Source organism: Grampus griseus, assembly GCF_964374135.1.
Source record: "Grampus griseus genome assembly, chromosome: 11".
NCBI lineage: Eukaryota > Metazoa > Chordata > Mammalia > Artiodactyla > Delphinidae > Grampus > Grampus griseus.
Genome location: NC_139005.1, coordinates 16,988,704 through 17,016,155, shown reverse-complemented (window position 1 = coordinate 17,016,155; position 27,452 = coordinate 16,988,704). Strand labels below are relative to the sequence as shown.

The 27,452-nt window shown below is 39.2% G+C and overlaps 1 protein-coding gene across 14 annotated transcripts in view; it reads left to right on the top strand.

The window, feature by feature from the left end:
• The window catches only part of ABCC9 (ATP binding cassette subfamily C member 9), a 149,072-nt gene that overhangs the window by 111,196 nt on the left and 10,424 nt on the right, over positions 1 to 27,452 (top strand). For 13 of the 14 annotated variants that reach the window (XM_082665444.1, XM_082665434.1, XM_082665433.1 and 10 more), the window contains 7 exons: positions 9,042 to 9,144; positions 19,632 to 19,733; positions 20,315 to 20,435; positions 21,700 to 21,830; positions 22,579 to 22,657; positions 24,544 to 24,652; positions 26,016 to 26,119. In XM_082665444.1, the coding sequence (XP_082521570.1) occupies positions 9,042 to 9,144; positions 19,632 to 19,733; positions 20,315 to 20,435; positions 21,700 to 21,830; positions 22,579 to 22,657; positions 24,544 to 24,652; positions 26,016 to 26,119 (749 nt within the window). The remainder of the gene's footprint in view (positions 1 to 9,041; positions 9,145 to 19,631; positions 19,734 to 20,314; positions 20,436 to 21,699; positions 21,831 to 22,578; positions 22,658 to 24,543; positions 24,653 to 26,015; positions 26,120 to 27,452) is intronic. The other variant, XM_082665443.1, reaches the window with a different exon arrangement.

Genomic DNA, 27,452 nt, shown 5'->3' with positions numbered 1-27,452 from the left:
CTGTGCATGGTGTTAGGGAGTGTTCTAATTTCATTCTTCTACATGTAGCTGTCCAGTTTTCCCAGCACCACTTATTGAAGAGACTGTCTTTTCTCCATTGTATATCCTTGCCTCCTTCGTCATAGATTAGTTGACCATAGGTGCATGGGTTTATCTCTGGGTTTTCTATCCTGTTCCATTGATCCATATTTCTGTTTTTGTGCCAGCACCATATTGTCTCGATTACTGTAGCTTTGTAGTATAGTCTGAAGTCAGGGAGTCTGATTCCTCCAGCTCTGTTTTTTTCCCCTCAAGATTGCTTTAGCTATTCAGGGTCTTTTGTGTCTCCATACAAATTTTAAGATTTTTTGTTCTAGTTCTGTAAAAAATGCCATTGGTAATTTGATAGGGATTGCATTGAATCTGTAGATTGCTTTGGGTAGTATAGTCATTTTCATCAAGAACATGGTGTATCTCTCCATCTGTTTGTATCATCTTTGATTTCTTTCATCAGTGTCTTATAGTTTTCTGAGTACAGGTCTTTTACCTCCTTGGGTAGGTTTATTCCTAGGTATTTTATTCTTTTTGTTGCAATGGCAAATGGGAATGCTTCCTTAATTTCTCTTTCTGATGTTTCATTGTTGGTGTATAAGAATGAAAGAGATTTCTGTGCATTAATATTGTATCCTGCAACTTTACCAATTTCATTGATTAGCTCTAGTAGTTTTATGGTAGCATCTTTAGGATTCTGTATGTATAGTATCATGTCATCTGCAAACAATGACAATTTTACTTCTTCTTTTCCAATTTGGATTCCTTTTATTTCTTTTTCTTCTCTGATTGCCATGGCTAGGACTTCCAAAACTATGTTGAATAATAGTGGCAAGAGTGGACATCTTTGTCTTGTTCCTGATCTTAGAGGAAATGCTTTCAGTTTTTCACCATTGAGGATGATGTTTGCTGTGCGTTTGTGGTATATGGCCTTTATTATGTTGAGATAGGTTCCCTCTATGCACACTTTCTGGAGAGTTTTTGTCATAAATGGGTGTTGAATTTTGCCAAAAGCTTTTTCTGCATCTATTGAGATGATCATATAGTTTTTCTTCTTCGGTTGTTAATATGGTGTATCAGATTGACTGATTTGCGTATATTGAAGAAGACTTGCACCCCTGGGGTAGATCACACTTGATCATGGTGTATGATCCTTTTAATGTGTTGTTGGATTCTGTTTGCTAGTATTTTGTTGAGGGTTTTTGCATCTATATTCATCAGTGATATTGGTCTATAAATTTGTTTTTTTGTAGTATCTTTGTCTGGTTTTGGTATCTGGGTGATGGTGGCCTCATAGAAAGAGTTTGGGAGTGTTCCTTCCTCTGCACTTTTTTGGAAGAGCTTGAGAAGGATGGATGTTAGCTCTTTTCTAAATGTTTGATAGAATTCACCTGTGAAGCCATCTGGTCCTGGACTTGTTTGTTGGAAGATTTTTAATCACAGTTTCAATTTCATTACTTGTGATCGGTCTGTTCATATTTTCTATTTCTTCCTGGTTCAGTCTTGGAAGGTTATACCTTTCTAAGAATTTGTCCTTTTCTTCCAGGTTGTTCATTTTATTGGCATAGATAGAGTTACTTGTAGTAGTTTCTTATGGTGCTTTGTATTTCTGCAGTGTCCATTGTAACTTCTCCTTTTTCTTTTGTAATTTTTTTTTTTTTTTGCGGTACGCAGGCCTCTCACTGTTGTGGCCTCTCCCGTTGCAGAGCACAGGCTCCGGACTTGCAGGCTCAGTGACCATGGCTCCCGGGCCTAGCTGCTCCGCGGCATGTGGGATCTGCTCGGACTGGGGCACAAACCCGTGTCCCCTGCATCGGTAGGCGGACTCTCAACCACTGCGCCACCAGGGAAGCCCTTTTGTAATTTTTTTGATTTGAGTCCTCTCACTGTCTGGCTAAAGGTTTATCAATTTTGTTTACCTTCTCAAAGAACCAGCTTTTTGTTTTATTGATCTTTGTTATTGTTTCCTTCATTTGTTTTTCATTTATTTCTGGTCTGATCTTTTTGATTTCTTTCCTTCTGATAACTTTGGGTTTTGTTTGTTCTTCTTTCTTTAATTCCTTTAGGTGTAAGGTTAGATTGTTTATTTGAGATTTTTCTTGTTTATTAAGGTAGGATTGTATTGCTATAAACTTCCCGCTTAGAACTGCTTTTGTTGCATTCCATAGGTTTTGGATCATCATGTTTTCATTGTCATTTGTTTCTAGGTATTTTTTGATTTTCTCTTTGATTTCTTCAGTGATCTCTTGGTCATTTAGTAGCACATTGTTAACCTCCTTGTGTTTTTTACGTTTTTTTTCCCTGTAATTTATTTCTAATCTCATAGCACTGTGGTTGGAAAAGATGCTTGATATGTTTTCAATTTTCTTAAATTTACCAAGGGTTAATTTGTGATCTACCCTGGAGAATGTTCCATGTGCACTTGAGAAGGAAGTGTAGTGTAATCTGCTGTTTTCAGATGGAATGTCCTGTAAATATCAGTTAAATCTATCTGGTCTGTTGTGTCATTTAAAGCTTGTGTTTCCTGATTAGTTTTCTGTTTGGATGATCTGTCCATTGGTGTAAATGAGGTGTTAAAGTCCCCCACTATTATTGTGTTACTCTCGATTTCCTCTTTTATAGCAGTTAGCATTTGCCTTATGTACTGAGGTGCTCCTCTGTTAGGTGCATATATATTTACAATCGTCATATCTTCTTCTTGGATTGATCCCTTGATCATTATGTAGTGTCCTTTCTTGTCTCTTGTAACATTCTTTATTTTAAAGTTAATTTTATCTGATATGATTATTGCTATTCCAGCTTTCTTTTGATTTCCATTTGCATGGAATATCTTTTTCCATCCCCTCACTTTCAGTCTGTATGTGTCCCTAGGTTTGAAGTGGGTCTCTTGTAGACAACATATAGATTGGTCTTGTTTTTGTATCCATTCAGTGAGCCTGTGTCTTTTGGTTGGAACATTTAATCCATTCACATTTAAGGTAATTATCAATATGTATGCTCCTAGTACCATTTCCTTAATCGTTTTGTGTTTGTTTTTTTTTGTTTTGTTTTTTTTTTTTTTTTTGCGGTATGCGGGCCTCTCACTGTTGTGGCCTCTCCCGTTGTGGAGCACAGGCTCCGGACGCTCAGGCTCAGCAGCCATGGCTCACGGGCCCAGCCGCTCCGCGGCATGTGGGATCTTCCCGGACCGGGGCACGAACCCATGCCCCCTGCATTGGAAGGTGGACTCTCAACCACTGCGCCACCAGGGAAGCCCTTGTGTTTGTTTTTGTAGGTCCTTTTCTTCTCTTGTGTTTCCCACTTAGAGAAGTTCCTTTAGTATTTGTGGTAGAGCTGGTTTGGTGGTGCTGAATTCTCTTAGCTTTTGCTTGTCTGTAAAGCTTTCGATTTCTCTGTTGAATCTGAATGAGATTCTTGCCAGAAAGAATAATCTTGGTTGTAGGTACTTCCCTTTCATCACTTTAAATATATTGTGCCACTCCTTTCTGGTTTGTAGAGTTTCTGCAGAAAAATCAGCTGTTAACCTTATGGGAGTTCCCTTGTATGTTATTTGTCATTTTTTCTTTGTTGCTTTTAATAATTTTTCTTTGTCTTTAATTTTTGTCAGTTTGATTACTGTGTGTCTCAGCGTGTTTCTCCTTGGGTTTATCCTGCCTGGGACTCCCTGTGCTTCCTGAGCTTGAGTGGCTATTTCCTTTCCCATGTTAGGGGAGTTTTCGACTATAATCTCTTCAGATATTTTCCTGGGTCCTTTCTCTCTCTCTTCTCCTTCTGGGACCTGTATAATGCAAATGTTGGTGCATTTAATGTTGTCCCAGAGGTCTCTTAGGCTGTCTTTATTTCTTTTCATTGTTTGCTCCACAGCAGTGAATTCCACCAGTCTGTCACTTATCCGTTCTTCTGCCTTAGTTATTCTGCTATTGATTCCTTCTAGTGTATTTTTCATTTCAGTTATTGTATTGTTCATCTCTGTTTGTTTCTTCTTTAATTCTTCTAGGTGTTTGTTCTTTAATTCTTCTAGGTCTTTGTTAAACATTTCTTGCATCTTCTCGATCTTTGCCTCCATTCTTTTCCGAGGTCCTGGATCACCTTCACTATCATTATTCTGAATTCTTTTTCTGGAAGGTTGCCTATCTCCACTTCATTTAGTTGTTTCTCTGGGTTTTTATCTTGTTCCTTCATCTGGTACATAGTCCTCTGCCTTTTCATTTTGTCTATCTTTCTGTGAATGTGGTTTTCATTCCACAGGCTGCAGGATTGTAGTTCTTGCTTCTACTGTCTGCCCTCTGGTGGATGAGACTATCTGAGAGGCTTGTGCAAGCTTCCTGATGGAAGAGACTGGTGGTGCGTAGAGCTAGGTGTTGCTCTGGTGGGCAGAGCTCAGTAAAACTTTAATCTGTTTGTCTGCTGATGGGTGGGGCTGAGTTCCGCCCCTGTTCATTGTTTGGCCTGAGGCAACCCAGCAATGGAGGCTACAGGCTCTTTGGTGGGGCTAATGGCGGACTCCGGGAGGGCTCATGCCAAGGAGTACTTCCCAGATCTTCTGCTGCCATTGTCCTTGTCCGCATGGTGAGCCACAGCCACCCGCTGCCTCTGCAGGAGACCCTCCAACACTAACTGGTAGGTCTGGTTCAGTCTTCTATGGGATCATTGCTCCTTCCCCTGGGTCCTGATGCACACCCTACTTTGTGTGTGCCCTCCAAGATTGGAGTCGCTGTTTCCCCCAGTCCTGTCAAAGTCCTGCAATCAAATCCTGCTAGCCTTCAAAGTCTGATTCTCTGGGAATTCTTCTTCCCGCTGGACCCCCAAGTTGGGAGGCCTGATGTGGGTCTCAGAACCTTCACTCCAGTGGGTGGACTTCTGTGGTATAAGTGTTCTCCAGTTTGTGAGTCACCCATCCAGCCGTTACGGCACTTGATTTTATTGTGATTGCGCCCCTCCTACTGTCTCATTGCAGCTTCTCCTTTGTCTTTGGATATGAGGTATCTCTTTCAGTGAGTTCCAGTGTCTTCCTGTAGATGATTGTTCAGCAGTTAGTGGTGATCTGTATTGATTTCAATTAGAGATTTTTCTAACCTAAGAAATATTTGTATTACACATATGTATATATATACACATATAACTGAGTCAAAAAGTAGAATATAAAGATACAGCCATCATCTACAACATGCATCACAGAATTTCTACATAAATCTACCTAGGTTTCATTGTGAAGCATTTATACTTTCCACAGTGGTGTGTTTTCCCATCAGAGTGTGCAGTGCCTCTTATTGGAGATTGTAAAACCATTTATTGACTTGGAATGTAGGTATTAAGGTAAGATTTATATTCTAATAGTAGCCAGCAATGCCCAGTGGTACTCATAAGTACACCATATTAAAAATTACATTTTTCACCAAACAAGTCCTTTCAAGTTAATTTATTTGAGTTTTGAACACATGCTAGCTGCTACTCTTGCTGCAGATATAGAAAGACTCCAAAGACATGGCCTTTTGTTTCTAACCGAGATAAATACCACAGAGAAAATGGATGGGATAACATGGCAGGTGGGGGATAATCAGTGACTGGATTCAGGCAAGCTGGTAGGTGGAAGAGTTGATGGGTTCAACTGAAAACAGCCTCTATTTTCTTGGTGAAGAACAAGGTCAGGTCATTTTCCGAGAGTGCTGAGGACTGGAATCACATAAAGCATTTTGAAGGAAATGATGATTTAGCATAAAAGAGAAACTTGATCAAAAGTCAACGTTTAGGGCTTCCCTGGTGGCGCAGTGGTTGAGAGTCCACCTGCCGATGCAGCGGACACGGGTTCGTGCCCCGGTCCGCGAAGATCCCACATGCCGCGGAGCGGCTGGACCCGTGAGCCATGGCCGCTGAGCCTGCGCGTCCGGAGCCTGTGCTCCGCAATGGGAGGGGCCACAGCGGTGAGAGGCCCGCGTACCGCAAAAAAAAAAAAGTCAACGTTTAGTTTTTTCACTTACCTTCTTCACCAGACACATGAGCAGAATTTGGCTTGACTATTTCTAATTTTACATCAGGAAGATTCTAGAGAGCTGTAAGAAAGACAAACTATTACATGACATCTAAGACGTGAATGATGATCAGAAGACACGAAAGACAACCCAACTTTTATGTAGCAGTACATGCATCAGACTCATCCAGATTTAGATCTTCCACGGTTCATTTTTAAAGTAAATATAACGTACCACCAATATCAGCACTTTTAAACGAAAGGAAGTTTTACAATGTGGGGATAGTTTTGCTACCATGAAAAACATTCTAGAATCTTTACATTTGGTAACTTGTGGTTAAGAATCAAATACATTCTTTTCCATCTATTTCTTCCTTTCTTTCAGGCTAGTAAGAGTCCCCAGAGTCCTCAACGCTTTGGAAAGTTCATATTTACTGATTAGGCTGCTTTCCTCCCCTGCGTTCAGGGTTCGTGGTGTACTCACAGGCAGTCGTGAACTCCCTCAAGTAGTTTACCACCAAAGGATCACAGTTAAATTAGACTGAGATTTCAGTGACCTTTCCTGTTTTTTTTTTGTGGTCTGACAGAATAAAGGTCTAAGAATGTTCAAAAGATGAGCTGGATGTGGATGAAAAGATACAGACTGAGTGTGTCAAAGTTTCCATTAGGAAAACAGAAGGGTTCTTGCCAAATAGAAACACACAGAAAGAATGTTCGCTGCATTTCCACCCCTCCCCTTTCACTGCTGCTTCAGATTGTTGCCAGCTCCATTTACAAACTCTTTAAGAGTATATCTGCAACAATATCCCCAAACTAAAGGAAGAGTAAGGAGAGCCCCAGGCAAAGCACTTTGTCACAGTGAAGTGTTTGATGTTCATCTCAAGTGGAGTCCACAGGCTTTGGTCCAAACGCCCCCCACCCCCACCCCCAATCTCTCCATCATCACAGCCCTCTAGGGAGAAGGCCTTGTCTCCTCCAGCCCCTGAACATGTTGAGTTTTCTCACTTCTGTTCCTTTGCTCATGTTGTTTCTGATACCTCCAGCGCTTTGTCCCCCCTTGTTCACCTGAAAAATTCAGCCCATTTCTTAAAACCTCACTCAGACCATCTTCCTAGTCCTTTGTGAAACTTACTTAATCCATCTTTCCCCACCCTCCACCCCGTTCCCTACCATCCTGATCCTCTGATCAGTCCAAATCATCGCCTTCCTTTATGTTCATGTAGCATTTTGCGCATAGGGCCGTTAGGATTGGCTTCTGTGTTGTGCCTTCCTTACTTGTTCATACCGTGCTTCCTTCCTTCACTAAACAATGGGCTCTTCTAGGGCAGAGGTCGTGTCTTATTCGGACATATATATTCTAATGTCTCACCTAGTGCTCGTGCTTGATGAATGTTTCTGAATGAGTGGGTGACACCTAACAATGCAAATATAGAATCGGCTATATCTGTTTACAGCTGAAATCCACTATCTCCGTAAATCCTGTAACCCTATGAGTCATCCTACCTTAATTATTCACTCTGTCCATCTCTAAAAGGGTCATCACCAGGGTAGTCCTCTTTCTCCGTCTACTCAGTCCCGCCCCAGTGCGTTGCTATTCAGCACAGGTCCTCCTGTGCATGGCATTTGGGTCAAGGCTACATAACTCAAAGTGAGGTCATGATTTGGCTCTGATGTCTGTATCCTTTGATTAGTGTAGCTCAGATGTTGCTGTCTGACTCAATTATCTGATTTTTCTGGTTTGGCATATTGGAATGATCAGATTGATTGGATAAGCATCAAGTATCTGCTTTATATTGGCCTGTATGGATGGCTTCACGGGCCAAGTGAACACCCCACCCTGGACTTCTTCATTTTTGACATAGCGATTGCTTATTATAAACTTGTGAAAATTGATTTGAAGATCTGGGGGGACTTGGAGCAGTCTCTTATCAAATAGGAATTACCACCGGGCTGTCAGATGAAATTTGGCTGCTTCTTGCAAACATAATACATAGAAGGAGGTCTGTGTAAGATAAGCCATGAACACAGAAAATTGAACAAACCTTTGGCATTTCCTCCAGCCTTCAAACTAGTTATTTTGGTTATCTGATCCAGCTTTCCATTGTTTCTGTTACTGAGGGAAAATGATTGAAAAATAAAAAGAGGCTATTTTTGCGACGTAGAAAAGATTTATCACCACGTAACATGAGTTTCTTGGAGAAGTAGCTCACGCGTTCGAATGGATGAGGTTTTTATTAGAAGTTTCCTTTATAACACAGGTTACACAGAATTTGGTCTGATTATGTTAATTCCCTAGAATGAACTTAATTTGGCCAAGAATCAGTATCTAAACTGTATGTGTCATAGACCCTTGTAAGCACCACACGCCAAGAGTTTCTTTCATGTAATGACCATTCTTACAAATAGTTTGAAACTTTGAGATTATATGATATCTTGCTTCACAAGGACATCTGTCATTTGCAAGGACCCCCATCCTCCACTTCTTGCCACTTCATTTTCCTTCTTTGAGTCCCAGAAACACTGAGCAAAAAGAAAAAATTTAAAGTATATATTTGCCTGTTACAATTGCATATTTTCCTGTCTTCCCTGAGTCTCTTCTAGTACCTTCCACCCAACTCCAACCATGCCATGTGGAAAAGTAAAACACATGCAATAAAAAGTAGGTGGAGTATGTTGCATATCTGTACAACTTCTTCTGGTTTTTGTAGGGCACTTGCGACATAGACCATGCCTTGTTTTCATGGCTGCCATCATTATGTGGAAATTTATGAAACAATCTTTAATAGGACTTTGTCACTGGAAAGATTCCTTTCCATAGCAGGGGTTGAGAAAGGAAGGAAACACTGCACCACACCATCTCTCAGTAAGGGTGCAGGAGAGCAGTAGCAGCTGGCCTTTATTTGCAAGTAGGAGTCCATTTACTAGTCATTCCATCCCATCAGTTTGTCACCGTGTTGAGTAAATAGTGTAGTAGGAAGTGTGACTGTTTTTTATTATTTCTCCTGTTGTGTAGCTAACATCATAATATTTTTGTTTTCTGCAGGCATGAAACCAGATTCAAGCAGCGAATGCTGGAACTTACAGACACGAACAACATTGCCTACTTATTCCTCTCAGCTGCCAACAGATGGCTAGAGGTCAGAACGGTATGTTCATTGCATGATTTTGAAATGGAAACCACACAGAAAAGAGGCCTGATGCAAAGAGGAAGACAGTTGTAAAAATTAGGCTTCCACTGAGATTCAGCACTCGCTTTGCATTTTCTGAACTTTAAAATAGCTCAGGATTGTTTATGTTACGGGTGAAGTTTGTCATAATGTTTTTAGCTAATGGCAAGACAAATAGCCCCAAATGCAAAAATTCATTTTGTGTTCATTAGTCGCTAGATTATATAAGTTAATGGAATAGCAAATATTTGTATAACTTCAGTTTTTTTTTCAAAAGAGCACATCTGACAAGGGAACAGATGTACTCATTTACTCCACTGAGCTGGACCGACCTGGAAGAGGTGGCGACTTTCTCTCTTTTAAGCCCGTGGAAGATCATGTTAGCCCAAAATGTAAAATATTGTGATTAATCATCTGTTGCCTTCTTCTGCCCTCTATAAAGTAGAAGAATGGGCACAAGCTTTGACACGTACAGACTTGGTCTAGCAAGTTAATGAATTTATCCGAGTCCCAGTTTGTCATTTGTAAGATAGGCGTAAGAATGTTACCTCATGGGGGTGTTAGGATTAAAAATAATAATATAAATCCCCTAGCTCACTGATTGGCAAGTGCACTCAACAAATGTCTTTTGAATGGTTGGATGGTTGGATGAAAAAATGAATTGAAACAGTACCTGCCCTGGTAAGTGGTTAATAAGCCAACCAGTTGGGGTATGAATGAAGTAGGAGACAGGTGAGACCCAAGTCCCACAGGGAAGAGGATGTTGTTTGCAGACTGGTCTGCATAATCTGCAGTATGATTTACTTTAGTAATGATGAGTTGACCGTCATCTTTTTAAAAAAAATAATTATCTATCAGTTTGTGAAAAGGAAAAGGAGGTTTACTCATGCGGTTGTAAGAACCTCACTTCTGCTGATTAATCACCTCTACTACCATATGCACGCTTTCTTTCAAAACTCAATGGACCAGAGAGGGCAGATGGTAATGGGAATTTGATAAAGTCGAAATGAAGGAGCCCAAATTAAAATCTGAGTTGTTGACGGATGGATACAGATTGGTAGGGAATCTTGGATCCCCCTGTGAGCTGTAGTAGCCATGATTTCTCATGGTTTACAGAGATTCTCTACTACTATATTAGTTATTGTGTAGAAATTATCCAGCAACATAACACAATTATATTTCACAAATTTTAGGTAGGAAATTTCTTATGGGTTGCTGTGGGGATTGGGAGGGGGCAGGGCAGATTCTCCTGAATAATCTGTAACTAGCATAAAGGCAGCTGAAGTGTTTAGGACTTAGAACCAAAATATTATTCCTAGATCTTACCCAGACCCTAATTCCTTGCTTTAAGCTTCTGTTTGTTTGTTTAAATCTGTTTTCTCCAAGGAAAAGAAATCATATCTGATAACAGAACTAATGATGAAATAGCTTCATCAAAGAATGTCCTAAAATCACAGGGAGAAAATATCAGTAGTTACCTTTGTATTTGATTTTCCTGAAGTTGAAGATCAAGTATGTTTTTTAGGGGCAAGTGTGTTTGCTTTGGACTTGAGGTGAGTGTCTGACCTGACTCCTGCTTCTACTCTTTAACACTTCCTACTGTCAGGTTAATGGACAAATGTTTAACAAGAATCTTCAAGCAAACCATATGTTCTGCTCTCATAGCCAGAAGACAAGATATTAGAGCCTTCAGACTGCCAAGAAAGGGAAGGTCAGGAAAAATTCAGAGAGGAACAGCAGCCAGATTCAGAACGGGTTAGTTTAGCTTGACTCACACTCCGCTACTTAAACACGCCCCCCCATTAAAGGCAGCTGGACCTACTTGAATATAAAAGAATTCTAGTTCTACCTGCAGAAGTCTAAAAAAAATACTGATATGTGAAAAAGGAAGGGTGGGGTCTGCCGTTCATTCTGTTACCTTATAACACATTTGTCTTTGTGTCTTTTCTTTGTTTTCTGTGTATTATACTCTTTCCATGATTTGCTGTCTAGCCTTACCAGATCTCTCCCTTAAAAACCAACACAAAAACATTAAAGGATCCTTTGCTTCTATTTCTGATTAGTAAATATAAAATTTGGTAAGAAACTTGCTGATTTACTGCAACATTCCAGGCGTATCTGCTGATACAAGTCAAGGTCCAAAGTCCTTTGTGGATGGTTTGTCTCTTGCATCTATTGAATTTATGTATCGGTAAGTTTATGTGGGTGTACACACAACACACACAAACACACACACACACATGCTTCTAGACAATCCCAGAGATCCAGCTTAAAACAGATTTATTCTCTTTCTGTTCTTTGGGTATACCGAAAGTTTTTATTAGAATCAGAATATTTAGAATATTAGAATATTTATTTGAATATAAATTTATTTGAATATAAATTTGAATATAAATGCCACAGTAGGGGTGTTGAATGAATAAAGTAAAATAAAATGAATAAAAATGATGAATAAAGAATTTTAAAAATGAGTAAACTCCAATAAGGAAATAACCTTTCACCCAATCATATACATGTAAATGACCTCATTACTACTGTGCTTCTGTGGATGTGTCTGCATCACTGGAGATACAATTTCCATTTGAAAGAAATGGATCTTGTGTCAAAAATACGAGAGATATGAACATTGAGAAACAGGACCTTGGAGACTGGGGTGTGAAATGTTCTCCAAACCCCACAGCTGGACATACTCTGCCTCGTAAGTCATTTACAAAAAATAAGTAATGAAAATTTCTATTTGGCCCAGTGACTCTGTCTGCATGGACCTTATCTACAGTATCAACACAGCCCCCTCCATTCCCTATTCTCTGATATCTTACTCAGCAAATTAACAAAAATATCTGCTGTAGCAACTATTCTTGGAGCTCCCATAGCAGAAGCACAGTTAAACCGTACCAGGAGGGGGGCAGCATTGGGCATAACTCAGAAGACGCCAGCAGAGTTCCTGATGCAGATCTGGGGATTTCACCAACTCTAATTCATGGACTCATGACCCAAGTGGAGAGAAAGAGGAGAAAACTTATCGTAGTTTTCTGTGGCTGTTTTTCTCTTCCCTTTCTCTTCATTCTCAATTTTAGCTTTCCAGAACAATGCCACTGAATTCTGTGGACAGTCTCCAGAAGGAAGGGAAACTACAGTTAAAGCACCATTTTTAAATTCAGGAAAATCCCTGAGCGCCATCCATTTTTTTCTTATTATCTATTAAAATATATATATGTACATATATACGTATATATGTGTATATATTTACATATGGCTCTTCTTTCTTTTCCCGGTCATGTTAGGTAAGTGTTAAGACAATTACAAGTTATTCCCTTTCTCTGGCTGAACAGTATTCCCTATGGAAGATGTAGCCCTGCCCACCATGTTCATTTCATAGTTATTCTGAATTGGGAAAAAAATAAAGTTCACAACACACTCTAATTAAAAAGGACAAGAATCTAAAAGAATAAAATAGTTTGGCTGGTAGAAAGTAGCCAGACTGTGGCCACCCAGGTTACTTTGGCAGTGGAGGGCAGTGTTTCTCCTCTGGGCGCCAAGTGAAGTGGGCCACAGTCATGTGCAGTGTGTCACGACAGCCTAACCTTTGAATGCTGCTTACGTTCTTTTGTTCAGCACAGGGTTTTCTCTTCATCCCTCTGAACTAAACAATTCCAGTTCTTTGGCATCGGTGTTTCCATTTGCGAAAATTGTGTAACTCTATCTAAAGGGTGTCTTTCCAAGGCTTTGTCTTGCTGTGTATGGTGAAAGGATAAAAGAAAAATCACATCAAGAAGCCAAAAAAAAGTCTTTAGAATCAACAGGCTAAAGTGAAAATAGTCTTCAGGGTGAGCTTGCATGAGAGTCTATTTTGTGAAACAGCACAGAGCTTTTCTGTATGTTCATAACTCCATTATAGACAGGTGTGCGTTGATCTTGTAATGTGGAGACCCAGGCATTCAGTGGAACCATAGACGTGGACTTCTGAGGGCTATGTGAAGGAGAAAGGTAGTGTTGTTGATAACTATTTACAAGGGTGTCGTATGGAAAATTAACAGTTTTTACTCTAATCCCACATATAGATAGAGAAATTATTGAATCACTAGAAATCTGATAAGAGGCTTCTCTTTTGACATAGGAATCAAAGGCTTCCCTTCTGGAGGGGAGTGTTGAACTCACAAAGTCAATGGAAGTTACAATTTATCACTATACTTATAAAAATGTCCTGCTGTTGGGCCCTCTCTGAGAGTGGTCATTCACGTATGTAGTAGCTTCTGTTTCCTAAGTAGAATCTGTCATTCCATTGTATCGTTTTGACTGAAGGCGTTTTTCATTGAATTGGTTGGTAGGATGTAGAAAGCCTTAGCAGAAGAATTTGTGCTTCTAGTAATCCCTAAGTGTTTCCTCTCCTGTGTGTGAGTTATTCAGACTATCTGCTTCTCCTTTCTTAACTTACTGCCTTTAAGCCATTTTGTTATTCACATGTTTGCGATGGAAAGGAAAGAAGGTGTGGAAAAGTAGAGTCACTTTATAATTCATTAAACTTGTTGTTTAATGGTAAAGGAAGTGGAAAACTGGAAGCTAAGGTAAGCTCTATCAATTTCTCACGTCTGTTACTCTTGTATTTGAAAGGAAGTGATTGGAATTTAGTGGTTTTGCTATGAGATTTCTTGATAAACGTTATGCGCAAAGGAGCTTCCTCTCTTCTGCAGATTGAGGTAAAATTCTGATCAAATGCTTCCAAAAAGTCTCCAGTTACTTTAAAAAAAAACGTTATTGAGCAGGAGTAGTAATCCTGAAGTGAGCTGAAAAGTATCACATTGATATAACTAGAAGACAGCACAAATAGCACTTTTTTAAAAAAGAAAATGATGAAGAATATTTTTATGATAAATAACTGTTTTAGATGCTAAACTGCAGACATTTTGGCTTTTAAGCTCTTGTATCTATTTGAACTTACTAGACTGTGGAATTGGGAAGTGGGTTCATCTCCTGAAAAACTTGCTCTAAAGGTACTTCAAAAAGTTATGCCTTGGACATATATACACTACCAAATGTAAAATAGATAGCAGTGGGAAGCAGCCGCATGGCACAGGGAGATCAGCTCGGAGCTTTGTGACCACCTAGGGGGGTGGGATAGGGAGGGTGGGAGGGAGATGCAAGAGGGAGGAGATATGGAGATATATGTATAGCTGATTCACTTTGTTATACAGCAGAAACTCGCACACCATTGTAAAGCAATTGTACTCTAATAAAGATGTTACAAAACAAAAGAAAAAATAAGAAAAAAAAATGAGACAAGGCAGGGAAAGCTGTTGGCACACTGCCTGCCATGTGTCAAATGACCAATAAATGTTAGTTATTATTTTATTATTAACTAAAAAAAAAAAGAGAGAGAGAGGAATAAAGCAGGTGACTTTTATAACTTCTAGCTTTTTCATATTGTATCTTATTTACAGAGAGGAAAAGTGGCCCCAAAAGTCTGTCAATATAATATAAATGTAGCAGAACAAGGTGTAACAATCGTTAGGTCATGTACATTCCAGGGATAGGAATAGGGTTTGGGGAGGCTGCCTGGCACGTTTATGTTGCACAAAGCTCTTCCTCCCACAGAGCCTTCTCTTAGCCCTATGCTGTTAAAGCCCTATGAGATTTGTATCATTAAATACATGTTACACAAGTGGCTATTTAAGGTTACACACCAGAAGAGAGAGTAGAGGGTATGTGGAATACTTATTGACCTCTTATGAATAAAAGCTCCTATGAATTAAAAAAAAAAAAGCTATGCCTGTTTGCTGAGGTGTCAAAAATATCTCTTTACATTATCTTTACATATAAATGTTGGCATATTTTATCTACTGGACTAAGAATTAAAATAATGTCTGATGATCATACTGAAAACCTTACAAGTAGTTTTGAAAACATTAGCTCAATGAGAGAGACACGGAAAATATATACTGGCTTTAACTTATCGATCTCTTCCCTCCCTTTTCTCTCTTCATTTGTTTTCACTTCTTTTGCTGGTTTCATTGCCAGGATGAGGCTAACCCACCTATTATCAGAATTACCATTTCAATTCAATAGAAAATAGTTTAAAGTATTATCTGATTCAGTCTAACATTGAGTTCTATACAATGGTGGAATCCAGGGCCCAATATAGAATATAAAGATCCATAATAAATGAACAGGGAATGAGGTGGGAGGAAGAGAGATTGAGTGGGTAATGTTTTCCATTTCCTTTATAATATTTATATTAGGCCTACGTCTAATTTCCATTTATTGAGACTCTGATTAATCTCTTGTTTCGGTATGTCAGTTGCAGCGTTGTTCTATTCCAGCCCTATTCAGATTGCTCTTTGTAACACAGAACACAGCATTTTATAAGTTTTTCCTGTACAATTGAAATAGCAAAACAATTAATAAATATTGGGAACTGAATGATGAAGTTCTTGACTTAAGAGTGCTTTTCACTTTAGAAAGGCAAAGAACTCCTAACACAGGTAGCACAGCTTTCTAAGATAGTCATATCACAGTTCTAAGCGGGGGATAAAAAAATCATAAAACTTTGTGCTGGGCTTCCCACCTTGTCAAATATGCATCCTTGTAATATTTGTACATGTTCAACTCTTAAGTCTGGAAAAGGGATTGGTGGAGACTTAAATGGCTCATAAGAGTCCTTTAGAAAAAAACGTCAGAAGCCTGGATTTAGAAGATATTTGGCTCATAGAAGAACTCAGTGAATGTTTTATGAAGGGGGTCAATGTATCCAGTCATGAATTCCATAAGGAATCATTGGGCCTTTACAGTGTACTTAGCATTACTGTATTCCTGTTGCTGGAAAATTTAGACAGACTTTTTTCACGGACTTAGATTCTAGTGAGAGTAAATGGACTATGAACATGAGAACAAATAAGCAAATAAGATCATTTCAGATAGCACGAAGTGTGAGGAGGAAAACAAAGCAAGACAATGCGCTAGAGAACAGCTCCAGGGCTGGGGGTGGGATCAGGAAGGGAAGGTCTCTCCAAAGAGGTGTATTTAAGAATTGACTCCTAAATGACGAGCAGTAGCCTGGTGTCTGAGACCTCTGGGAAACATTTCAGGCAGAGTCAGTGGCAGAAACAAAGTATGTTTCCAATGTTACTGACCCAGGTCCTTGGAATCTTTAATTAGTAGAAATTGAGGGCTTCCCTGGTGGCGCAGTGGTTGAGAGTCCGCCTGCCAACGCAGGGGACGCGGGTTCGTGCCCCGGTCCGGGAAGATCCCACATGCCGCCGAGAGGCTGGGCCCGTAAGCCATGGCCGCTGAGCCTGCGCGTCCGGAGCCTGTGCTCCGCAACGGGCGAGGCCACAACAGTGAGAGGCCCGCGTACCACAAAAAAAAAGAAAGAAATTGATAAGAAGCCAGAGGAGAAATTTAGGCAAGGTTTTACTGGGACTCGTGCTGCAGCACAAGGGAGTGAAAATAAGTAACAGGTGCGCTTGCTCACTTCCTGAGGAAGTGACAAGCCGATTCCTTAAATGGGATGAGGGTGAGGGAGGATCAGTGGGCTGGGGAGAAGGCGTGGCTTACGTGGTCTGCCCACCCACTTGGTGGTGCTGTGCGCAGGGGTCATGCGCAGTATCCTGCTTTTGCTCCCGGCACCTCAGACATGGCAGTTGGTTTGTGGCCTTTTTGTATCTTATTATAATCACCCGAGCTGCGCATGCGTGCAGTTATTTTTAGTCCCTTGTAGTTTCTTTGTACTCTCTAGCTTAGGGGATTCATTGGTTCAGGTGCAAGCACTGCAGTAAAGGTCCTAGGTCCCAGGTCCCAGCTTATCTCACCAAGGACAGGAAGACCAACATAGTTGCAGCAGGGTGAAGGAGCAGGAAAGGAATTTCAAATAAGGTCAGAGGAGGCAGGGTCTAGACTCCAGACTTTACATCATATAAGGCTTTGTAATTCATCAGAGTCTGAATTTATTATAAGTGCAATAGGAAGGCATTGATAGTTCTAAACAGGGAAGTTATATATTCTTTTAAAAGAATATATGAATGAATGAATGGATAGATGGATGAATGAATGAGGCTCTTCTTTCCAATGAGGTCAGCTGAGAGGAAGCGGAGAACAGAAATTAGTAAAAACATACCCTGCTTCAAACCCTTAAAGTGTATGTTGCCCACAGAAATTTCTCAGACGCCGACTGGCATATTTCTTTATAGCAAGCTGGGAGCATCTCGCTGGAAATATCTCCTGGTGCTAACTTACTTTCTGAAACTTATCACACAAGCGCTTTATGAGTCTTTTTAGAAAAGATAATATGGAAATAACAAATTTATAACATAACATTAAAAAAAGTATTACCTTTCACAAGAGAGTGGGAAGGAAAAATTCATATTGCTGTAAATATTTTGCAAGTATTTTGGGAACACGTTGGCATTCATAAAATATAAAAGAGCAGCCCAGGCTGGTTAGATTCTGCATTCATGTAGTTGTTGCTTCAAATAAAGGGGGAAAAGGAAGAAGTGTCTGATTGGGATGTGACAAGTTGTTAACAAATGGATACCTCGGAAGAAGCGATCAAAGGAGCATTTACTACCTCTGTGGAATTTACTCCCTCAAGGGATTAACTCTCATGATTTCTTTCTTTATTTTTTGTAAAGATAATGGGAGTCATTACAGAATTAAATTTTAGTGCCTGTTTTAACCTTTGATGTTTATGATGCACGCAAACTTTTAAGCTTGCTTCAAACCTTTGAAAATCATCCAGGGGGAGAAAAAGACATCCTGTTACATGGAGGGGGGTAAATCTAACTGATATTTAATCTTTTCTATTCCTTTCAAAATCCCTGTAAATTAGGTATCATTTCTATTTTCCGAAGAAGAAACTGAGTCTCAAAGGGGTTTAAATGACTCATCTAAGCTTACTAGCTGGTAATTGACAAAAACATCATTTGAACCCAGATCTCTGATTCCAAGGCTGGGATCATTGATTGCTCCCCAACAATTTGATCTTTGGTGCTATTTAAAAAGAGGCAAGGATGTGCACATGCTAGCTGATTTGAGAAACTGCATTCTTATATGCATATATATATGAAGTTTTATAGTTTTGTTTTATTTATTTATTTTTGGCTGCATTGGGTCTTAGTTGCTGCACACTGGCTCTCTTGCGTCGAGTGGGTCTACTCTTCGTTGCGGTGCGCGGGCTTCTCAATGCGGTGGCTTCTCCCGTTGCAGAGCACGGGCTCTAGGCACGCAGACTTCAGTAGCTGTGGCACACGAGCTCAGTAGTTGTGGCTCACGGGCTCAGTAGTTGTGGCTCATGGGCTCTAGAGCGCAGGCTCAGCAGCTGTGGCGCATGGGCTTAGTTGCTCAGCAGCATGTGAGATCTTCCCGGACCAGGGCTCAAACCCATGTCCCCTGCCTTGGCAGGTGGATTCTCAACCACTGCGCCAGTGGTTGAGAAGGGTTGACCAGTGGCTTCTCAGGGTTGAGAAGCCCTGAGAAACTGCATTCCTGACTTCAGCATGTTAAACACTCTATTACTGTCATTATGGTCTTATCACCTAGTTACTAGTTATTTTTTTGAGGTAGCAGAGGTTATCTTTCTAGAGATGGTTATCACCAGTGAGATGAGACTTGAGATAATTCTAGAAAGTGTTCCTGCCTGAACTTCTCTCTACTTCTGGCATGTGTGACACATCAGCATGACAAGTTTTAAAGATTTCTTTTTCGGAAGATAAGACGTAATAGTGCCTAAGAATAGTGCCTAAGAATAGTGCCTGGGAAATGGGGAAGAAAGAGTGTGTTAGAAAATGGACAGATGTCCCTTAGCTCTCCTTTGAGTTTAAGGCTGGCCTTAATGAATTTTTTAAATTTCTCGGAAGAGTTTATCATTGGGTCATAGACAATTCAGATACCCTAAGACATGCCATGTTTCTAATTTAGGAAGAAAAATTACACTTATTCCTATTTCCATGAAATCTATAGATTTAATATCCCAGACTCTGAGACCAGATAGTCGACAGTAGTTCGGATACAAATCCCAATAAGCTAACTAGAGGCAAACTTCTGCAAAGGCCTTGACTTAGCATACAAGAGAGCTAATCTCAACCCTGGTATAAGCACACATGAAATTTAAGGTAGAAAGTTAAGTTCAAAAATAATTGCTTGTCTGGCAACACAACGCAGTAGATAAGAAAAAGAAAGAAAGAAAGAAAACCCTGTGTCTGATACTGGTCGTGCCAGAAATTGCAGCTTAATTTCTGACCAGGTGTTTAACGTCTCTGAAAGCATATCTGCATGAATATAATCAGAGCCTTGCATCGTTTCCCTTCCCGTCCTAATAGTGTGAGTTGTTATACCTTCTGTAACATTCTTCCGAAACGTAACAGGATACACAAGGAGTAGCGTTTATTCTCTTAGTGATCACCTGGGTTGATTGAGATCTTTGGTTTAAGAACTTGGGGAGAATCTTTTAATATTTTTTTCTCACTCCTTTTTAGGATTATCTGGGAGCTTGCATTGTTCTCACTGCATCAATTGCATCCATTAGTGGGTCTTCCAATTCTGGATTGGTGGGCTTAGGTCTTCTGTATGCACTTACGGTACGTATGGATGAAAGTCTCTTTTTGCGCAGTGCTGGAGGTACTTTCTGTATGTGGTTATTATCAACTCTTATTCGTGGATGTTAGAGAGGAGTTAGAAGTTCATAACAAGATGACAGCCTGCAAATAATAGTAGATTTGGGCCCAAACGCAGCATTTTAGGATGGCATGGATTCATTTCTGATATTGCGAGCCAATTTTTAGAAAGTCCTCAAACCCTCTGGTCAGAGTTCTCCCAAGGCTGTTTGGAATTCTTGTCCTGAGTTGCTCACCACACATTTAAGGACACTGACTTGAATATGACTATAAATGAGGTAAATGGAAACAGAGATACAACTATCCACTGTGCAGGGAAGTCAGGACAGTTCACAGAACAGTGACATTTGAGGACCCTTGAAGAAGAGCAGACACTTTATTTGCCAACTTTATCCCATGACATCCTCTCTGGTCTCTGATATCCTGCAGCATTTATGAATTGTACCTATATGAACTGTCCAAGTCATCCTATCCCCTAATATCCAGTGCTTACAAAAATTATGACTTCATTTTATATGTGTTTTTGTTTTTGTCACCTGACACAGATAACCAATTATTTGAATTGGGTTGTGAGGAACTTGGCCGATGTGGAGGTCCAGATGGGGGCAGTGAAGAAAGTGAACAGTTTCTTAACTATGGAGTCTGAGAACTATGAAGGCACCATCGGTATTGTTCTGAATATCATTTTATTTCACTTAAATAGTTATTTTTAAAAAAAGATTAGTTGTGTGTCAGGCACACTGTCATTTTTGCTTTTGTTTTCCACTTCAATGGCCAGAGAATCCCCTCTCATCTTGACTTTGCTTGATAAAGGTACACCTGAACCTGAAAAAGATGTGATTATTTAGGCCTGAAAAGTCTTGGATACAACGAGAGTCCAAATTGACATTATTTAGTAGTACTTAAAGAGAATGATATATATGGACTTTATTAATTACCAACCTAAATTATGAACTATTCTATTCTCTTTCTCCAGACCGTATTAACTTAGATGGCAAGAAACTTGGATTTTAAATTCTAACTGAGATTCTTAGCCTTGCTAGAATAAAACTGGCAGAAAATTCAATACTGAGGACAGACTAATCTTCCTTAAATGTAAATCTCATGCTTCAAATGCATTCTTTTGCCTAAATCCTTCAATAGCTCTCGAGGTCTTCAAGGACAAACTCCAGGTAACTTAGCTCAGTCTGCTAGACCCTTTGTTAGTCAACCCTTACCCACCCACCTACTCTCATTTCTCATCATCCCACCTATACACCTTTTACTTGGGCCATACCAACATGCTATGCTTTCTTTATATCTTTGTTCTTCTCCCTCTATATATTTGAAACAACTTTCCCTACCTCTTATCCTTTAAGATTCATCTCAGGCACCGTCTCCACTTGAAACCCTCCTGGAACTCTTGGGTTACCACCATCTCTGCTCCCAGAACACCTCGGATTGGCCTCCATCACGTGACTCTCCATGCAGTCCTGTAGGGTCTAACTCACTTGCATGCGTCCCCCGGGCACAATGAGCACCTTGAGGCATGTCTTCCATCTCCATATTCCCAGCATCCTGCACAACACCTTTCACATTTGAAGCATTCAAATATTTGATGACCAACTGAGTGAACAAATGAATCCATTCACAGATGAACCACTATGAATAGAATTGAGTGATGGAATGCTGGGATATATGATGCCCATTAATGCTCCAAAACAGACACACAAAAGCTATTTTTAAAGTTCTTAATCAAGAGGCTTTTACTCTAAATGAAATTTTAATTTAAAAAACTCAGAACTTGGTTCAGTACTACTTTCAATTTAGAAAAAAATTATGTGTGTATGTATAAATGTATATAAGTATGTGTGTGTTTCTTTCTACCTCTCTGTCTCTGTCTCTGTCTCTGTCTCTTTCTCTCTTCCCTTACCCCATCTCCACCCCCCAGATCCTTCTCAAGTTCCAGAACACTGGCCTCAGGAAGGGGAGATCAAGATTCATGATCTGTGTGTCAGATATGAAAATAATCTGAAGCCTGTTCTTAAACACGTCAAGGCTTACATCAAACCTGGGCAAAAGGTATGGAATTCACTGCCATTTGATTTATTTCATACAAACGCTCAGATGGAACCACTCCATTACCACCTGAGCTCTTTAGACATCCCAGCCAACCACAGCCTCACTGGGCTCCCATTATATTCCCTACACTTTATAGGTCAGACCATTTGCACAAAAGAGAAAAGGGAGAGAGTGGATCCAGATAAAATACACATTCTCTAAGTTGTATTGCCATTCCTTCGTCTCCCATGAAGATCAAGAATGTGAACAATAGGCATGTTTTTCAAAATTTCTAGCTTTTGGCTCATGACCATTCCAGATATCCCCTTGAGAACCTTTGTGTTTGTACTAGCTCTAGTCCCAAAATGATTTATTTTAGTTTTTGTAAAAAGAGCAAGTGTGCAGGAAAATGGACTCATTTTACATTTTGTTATAAAATCATCACTTCCAAGATAAAGTGGAACACTTGTTTGCTAGGTCAACGGTATACTAGATGCAAACATGAAGCCACAAAGGTAAAACAACACACCCACATAGAAATCGAAAGAGTTAGAGTGGAATCATTGAAGATTTGTTGAAGAACCCATGTTTTTAGCTTAATAATGATAATTCCTAAGGGAGATCTGAGAAGAAAATGATTATTTTAATGTAACTGTTTACATAGAGTTGCAGTTTCGTCATGGTGTCTTACCTAAGGTAAAAATACTTCTGCCTATTTTCTATCTTTTGTCTGAGTCCTCTTCTTTCTGAGTGACAGTTGATTTCTTAGGTGGGCATATGTGGCCGCACTGGCAGTGGAAAGTCATCGTTATCTCTGGCTTTCTTCAGAATGGTTGATATATTTGATGGTGAGTTACTAACTAAACTTTTTCATTAGCTGTGTGATGCTCTTCCTTAAAAAAAAAAATGCAACATCGACTTACCTAATCCTGCAGAAATAAAAAGTAAATATTTATAAGTACTGTGGGTCCTGAAACCCATGATTTGAGACAGGTATCCCAGATAAACAGTCTAGGAGTAAAGAAAAAACATAGAATTGGGGAAATAAAATTATTAGCCCTAAACTCAGCTCTAGATGTTATTATTAGACCATTCTATTCAATTGGTAAAATGAAAACAAGGCCATCCATTTTGAATAGCAACAGATAGAGGTGGCATTTCAAGAGGAAGGAAGAGAGGAAAAGACTGTCTCGCTTCCTGCAAACTAAATATATATATATATATATATATATATATCTTTCCATCAAAGGAATAAAAAGAAGATAAGTAATCTGCATTTTAATTTTCGTGCATGACTTTTACCATCATCTTCTTAAAAACATGGTTTAATGATGTTGAGCATTTTGTTAGGAGGCAACCATTGCTGGAAAGTGCCAAGCACACGTTGACAATATACAAAAATATTTATTCATCCACAAAATTATTAATAATATTGAACATGGAAGTCATCTAATCTTTGCTTTAGAAAAAATATGTCATTATTTAGTCTGTCAAGTGGCCTATAGATAGGCCAACACATATGCCATCTTGAATGAAAGGAGATCCATCAGCTCGAGAAGTACCTAACTATTATTATCTGTAATGATTGTGATAATGGTGATAGTACCTCACATTTTTATCATCTTTGACAGTTTATATTATTTAATTTAATCTACACAACAGCTCTGTGAGATAAAGAGGTCAGTTTATGAACAACAAAGTTGAACTGTGGTCATTGCAGGTTCTTTGGGGTTTAGATTCAGGGACAGGGTAAGTATCTGCCTCTAGGTGAGCAGCTTGCTCTTTCCATGGCTGGTAATAAGACACAGATACTTTAAGGATTTTCTGTGGAATTTGCATTATAAGCCAATTACATGATCCAAAGACAATTGATTGAAACTTTTCATTAAAAAACTGTGGTTATGATGAAACATATTAGATTAGCCATATTCTCATGAGTCCAGAAACATCATTTCAGGCCCCATGAGGACTATGATGACTGTTTTTAATACCGTTATAGGTGACTGAGATTTTAATAGATAATATATTATTCTTGAAAGAAAGTTTAAGCTAACATCTTGCCTGCTTTTGGGTCTAAATCCAGCTGGAAAAGGGACTCCAGTTGCCATTCTTCTCTGGGCATTCTCATCTCATAGAGCAATATTGTCTTTGCACAAAGCGATATGATAAAATAAATCTATCAGGGAAAGGCAAGGACGTCAAGATTGTGCAAGTCTATGTACAGTGTGGAAAAATTCACTAAAATGTGATACCTATGTCATAGAATTTACTTTCTTACTTGTAATGCACTGTACTGTTCAATCAATAAACGAGTGAATAAGACAGACAGAAATGCCCATCTTCAACGATCTTGTATTCTAGTTGGGGGAGAGAGACAATAAAAAAGATCAGTAAATGTATATAGAATGTCCTGTGAAGGAAGATAAAGCCAAGAATAGGATAAAGGAATATTGGAAGGAAGAGGACCACTGAGGGAAAAAAGTACTTTTGGTTTGTATGAACCACATAAACTGCATAAAAAGTGGAAATCCCTTTAGGAGAAAATACATAAGAGCAGATATCACCGAAATGTATATTTTTCGTAGAGACATATCATGATGTTTTTAATACTTAAATGGAAAGCTTCCTCTTCTGAATTTCAGTTCTGAACTAGGAAAGTACTTCCAATTTGTAAACAGATATTACTTTACTCGTGATTTGACTACATGCCGCCATTTTTATTTTTCTTTAACAGGAAAGATTGTCATTGATGGGATAGACATTTCAAAACTGCCGCTGCACACACTGCGTTCTAGACTTTCAATCATTCTGCAGGATCCAATACTATTCAGCGGTTCTATTCGGTAGGTGACGTATTCATTCATCAGAAACCCATGTGCCTCAGGACTTACCCTTCGGCTCACAGGAGGGTTTTACTCAGAATTGCTTTTCAGGTAGGTGTGAAAGTTTGTCACCAAGATGATGAGGTCAAATGTTCTGTCCCACAGTTTGGATTGGGGCACCTAGAGTGGCTAAATCAACCTATAGAAGCCCATCCTTTGTGCCGCCAGAAGTTCATCTCTTCTATCCGACCCTACAAACGTCACTTTTTCCTCTGTACTTGGGGACAGTGATTCCTGGCAGACATTTCTGAGGTGTCCACCCTACAGACACCCTGCCTATCTCTGTGTGTCTGGTCTGGCCTCAGCAGATATTGAGTTTGGTTAATACCTTGAGTCCCTCCCATCACCCACAACTTCTCCTTCTGCCGAAATTGCTCTGAAGAAGCTGCTACAGCCTTCTCCATGCCTGGTTTGCGGTTTCTCATGAAAAAAAAAAAAAAGAATGGAGGTACTACTCTTTGCTAGGTCCTTTAAATATTGATATATCATCTCATCAAATCCTCAGAGCACTGCTCTAGTGTTCATATTATTGTCCCCATTTTACAGATGAGGATTTTGAACCTCAGAGAAGCTGTAGCTTGGCCAAGTTCATATACTTAGTTAGTGGTAGCACTGCCATTCCAAATAAAGTTTGTCCAACTCCAAGGTCCACTGTGTCATCATCCACCAGATCATGGCTCTCATTCCATCCACCCTCTGTTCTCTCTTGCTCCCCTCCTCTATCTACTTAACTGCAAAGTATTTGCCACCTTTTACTAAATATTCCTTGTCTTGAAGAGAAGATGTATGTAAGACTGCTCCATATTCAATTGTAAAATTACTTTAATTAAAAGTTCTGGGCGTATCAGATTATTTAGCAATATTATAGTAAATCTATATCTCTGATTATATTTATTATGAATATTGTTATTGTGGTTGGTGCAGCATAGCTCATCTAAAATAGCATTGCACGTTCCCATATAGATTTATGTATTTAATGTCAGTTCTGTAGGAATACTTTGCTAGACACTATTCAAGTTATATTATACATAATATGAAAGTAGATGTATCCAATTTAATGAATTGTATCAAATCTTATCATGGATTTAAACTTACTAATGATATCATCGAAAACCATTGCCCATAACATTCAGGTCATTCATTCACCCATCAAGCATGAATTGGATGCCTGTTCTATCCTAAGCACTGTTGTAGATCCTGGGCATACAGCAGTAACCAAAACAAATAGGATTTACATTTTAAGGAAAGAACAGCAGTAAGCAAATGTACATTAAAAATCATTTTTAAAATTTATTCACTAATTAACTGATTTTTTTTCCTACAGATTTAATTTAGATCCGGAATGCAAATGCACGGATGACAGACTTTGGGAAGCTCTAGAAATTGCTCAATTGAAGAATATGGTCAAATCCCTACCAGGAGGTCTAGGTATATTTTCTAAATGATACATTTATTTTTTACATATGCAGTGAATTCTACATATCTACATTTTTTGCTGGAATCACATAATTCTAGTGTTAAATCTCCTTATATTTAAAATAATCTCCTAAAGGTCATTAGGACAACTTCAAAATCTAGTGTTTTTGCAGGGGGTGCAAGAGGATGAAACCTTATAACCTTCTGTTCTAGGCGAGCAGGCCAAAATATTCCAATTAATACATTTATCTCTTTAGTCTTTCCACCATTGATGGATATAGATCAGTTTAATTAGAATGTTTCCTTGTGGTCATTCTGCTCACATGATTTACATGAATGCCTAACCCTCAGTAGGTAGATAAGAGGACTGAAAAGGCTGTTAGGTCCAAAGAGTACTTGGTACCATTTAGAAGCAGGTATTTTCTCCACAGTAGCAGCCATTTTCTTTGCTGCCAGGAGGGCATATTCCTTTTACTTACATAACATAATTTTTTGGAAGACATTATTTTCTATTACCTAGCTGCAGGATCAGTTTGGGTACTTGTGTAAGGTATGAAACATGTACTCAAACGATCCCTGAGTTAAATTCAGTCCCAGATGTAGTATAATTTCTGGCAAATAACCGATGATAAAAACAAAAGAGCAATGTGAATAACGAAAGAACAACATGATTAATGAAACAAGAGAGAGTTCATGATATAGTCTTTATTCATAAAAGCGAACGTCTGTAGTTTTGGACTTCTGTTTCCTTAAAACCCAAACACATTTAAGAAAGCGTTGGAAAGGTAGTGGTTGGTTGGTATTCTAATTTTAGTACATAATATGTAGTTGCCAAATTGATTGTGTTGTTTGGCATCTAGTTTGTTTTTTTTTTTAATTAACCCACAAAATAAAATGATGTTTATGTGTTAGTTTATTTGGGAAAGGAGACTCAAAAACAATACCTTTTATGATGATAATTTAGTCCCAAGGAAAAGGCATCCCACAAACGAAATTGGGGCAGTGTGTCTTTAAGGATAGTTTTACTGACTTTGCCTGTGTCACCGTGGAAGTAATTGCAGAGGTCTGGGTGAACTTTCCCATGATAATTTTTGATGTCTGCTCTGGAAAGCCCAGCAAATGTACTTGAAAAGTCTACTTGCGATAATGCTTACAGACCTTTTTTCCTTGGTATTTAGAGACTCTGCCCTCCCCCCGTTAATAATTGGAAAGGCAGACAATTACATCTTTATAGTTCTCTTCACTAACATGAGACCTGCATGTACCTGTTTTGAATCATGGGCATAGTGTTTGGGGGTCTGGTACAGTGTAAGCAACAGGGAATTGCATTTACACTATGTAATTG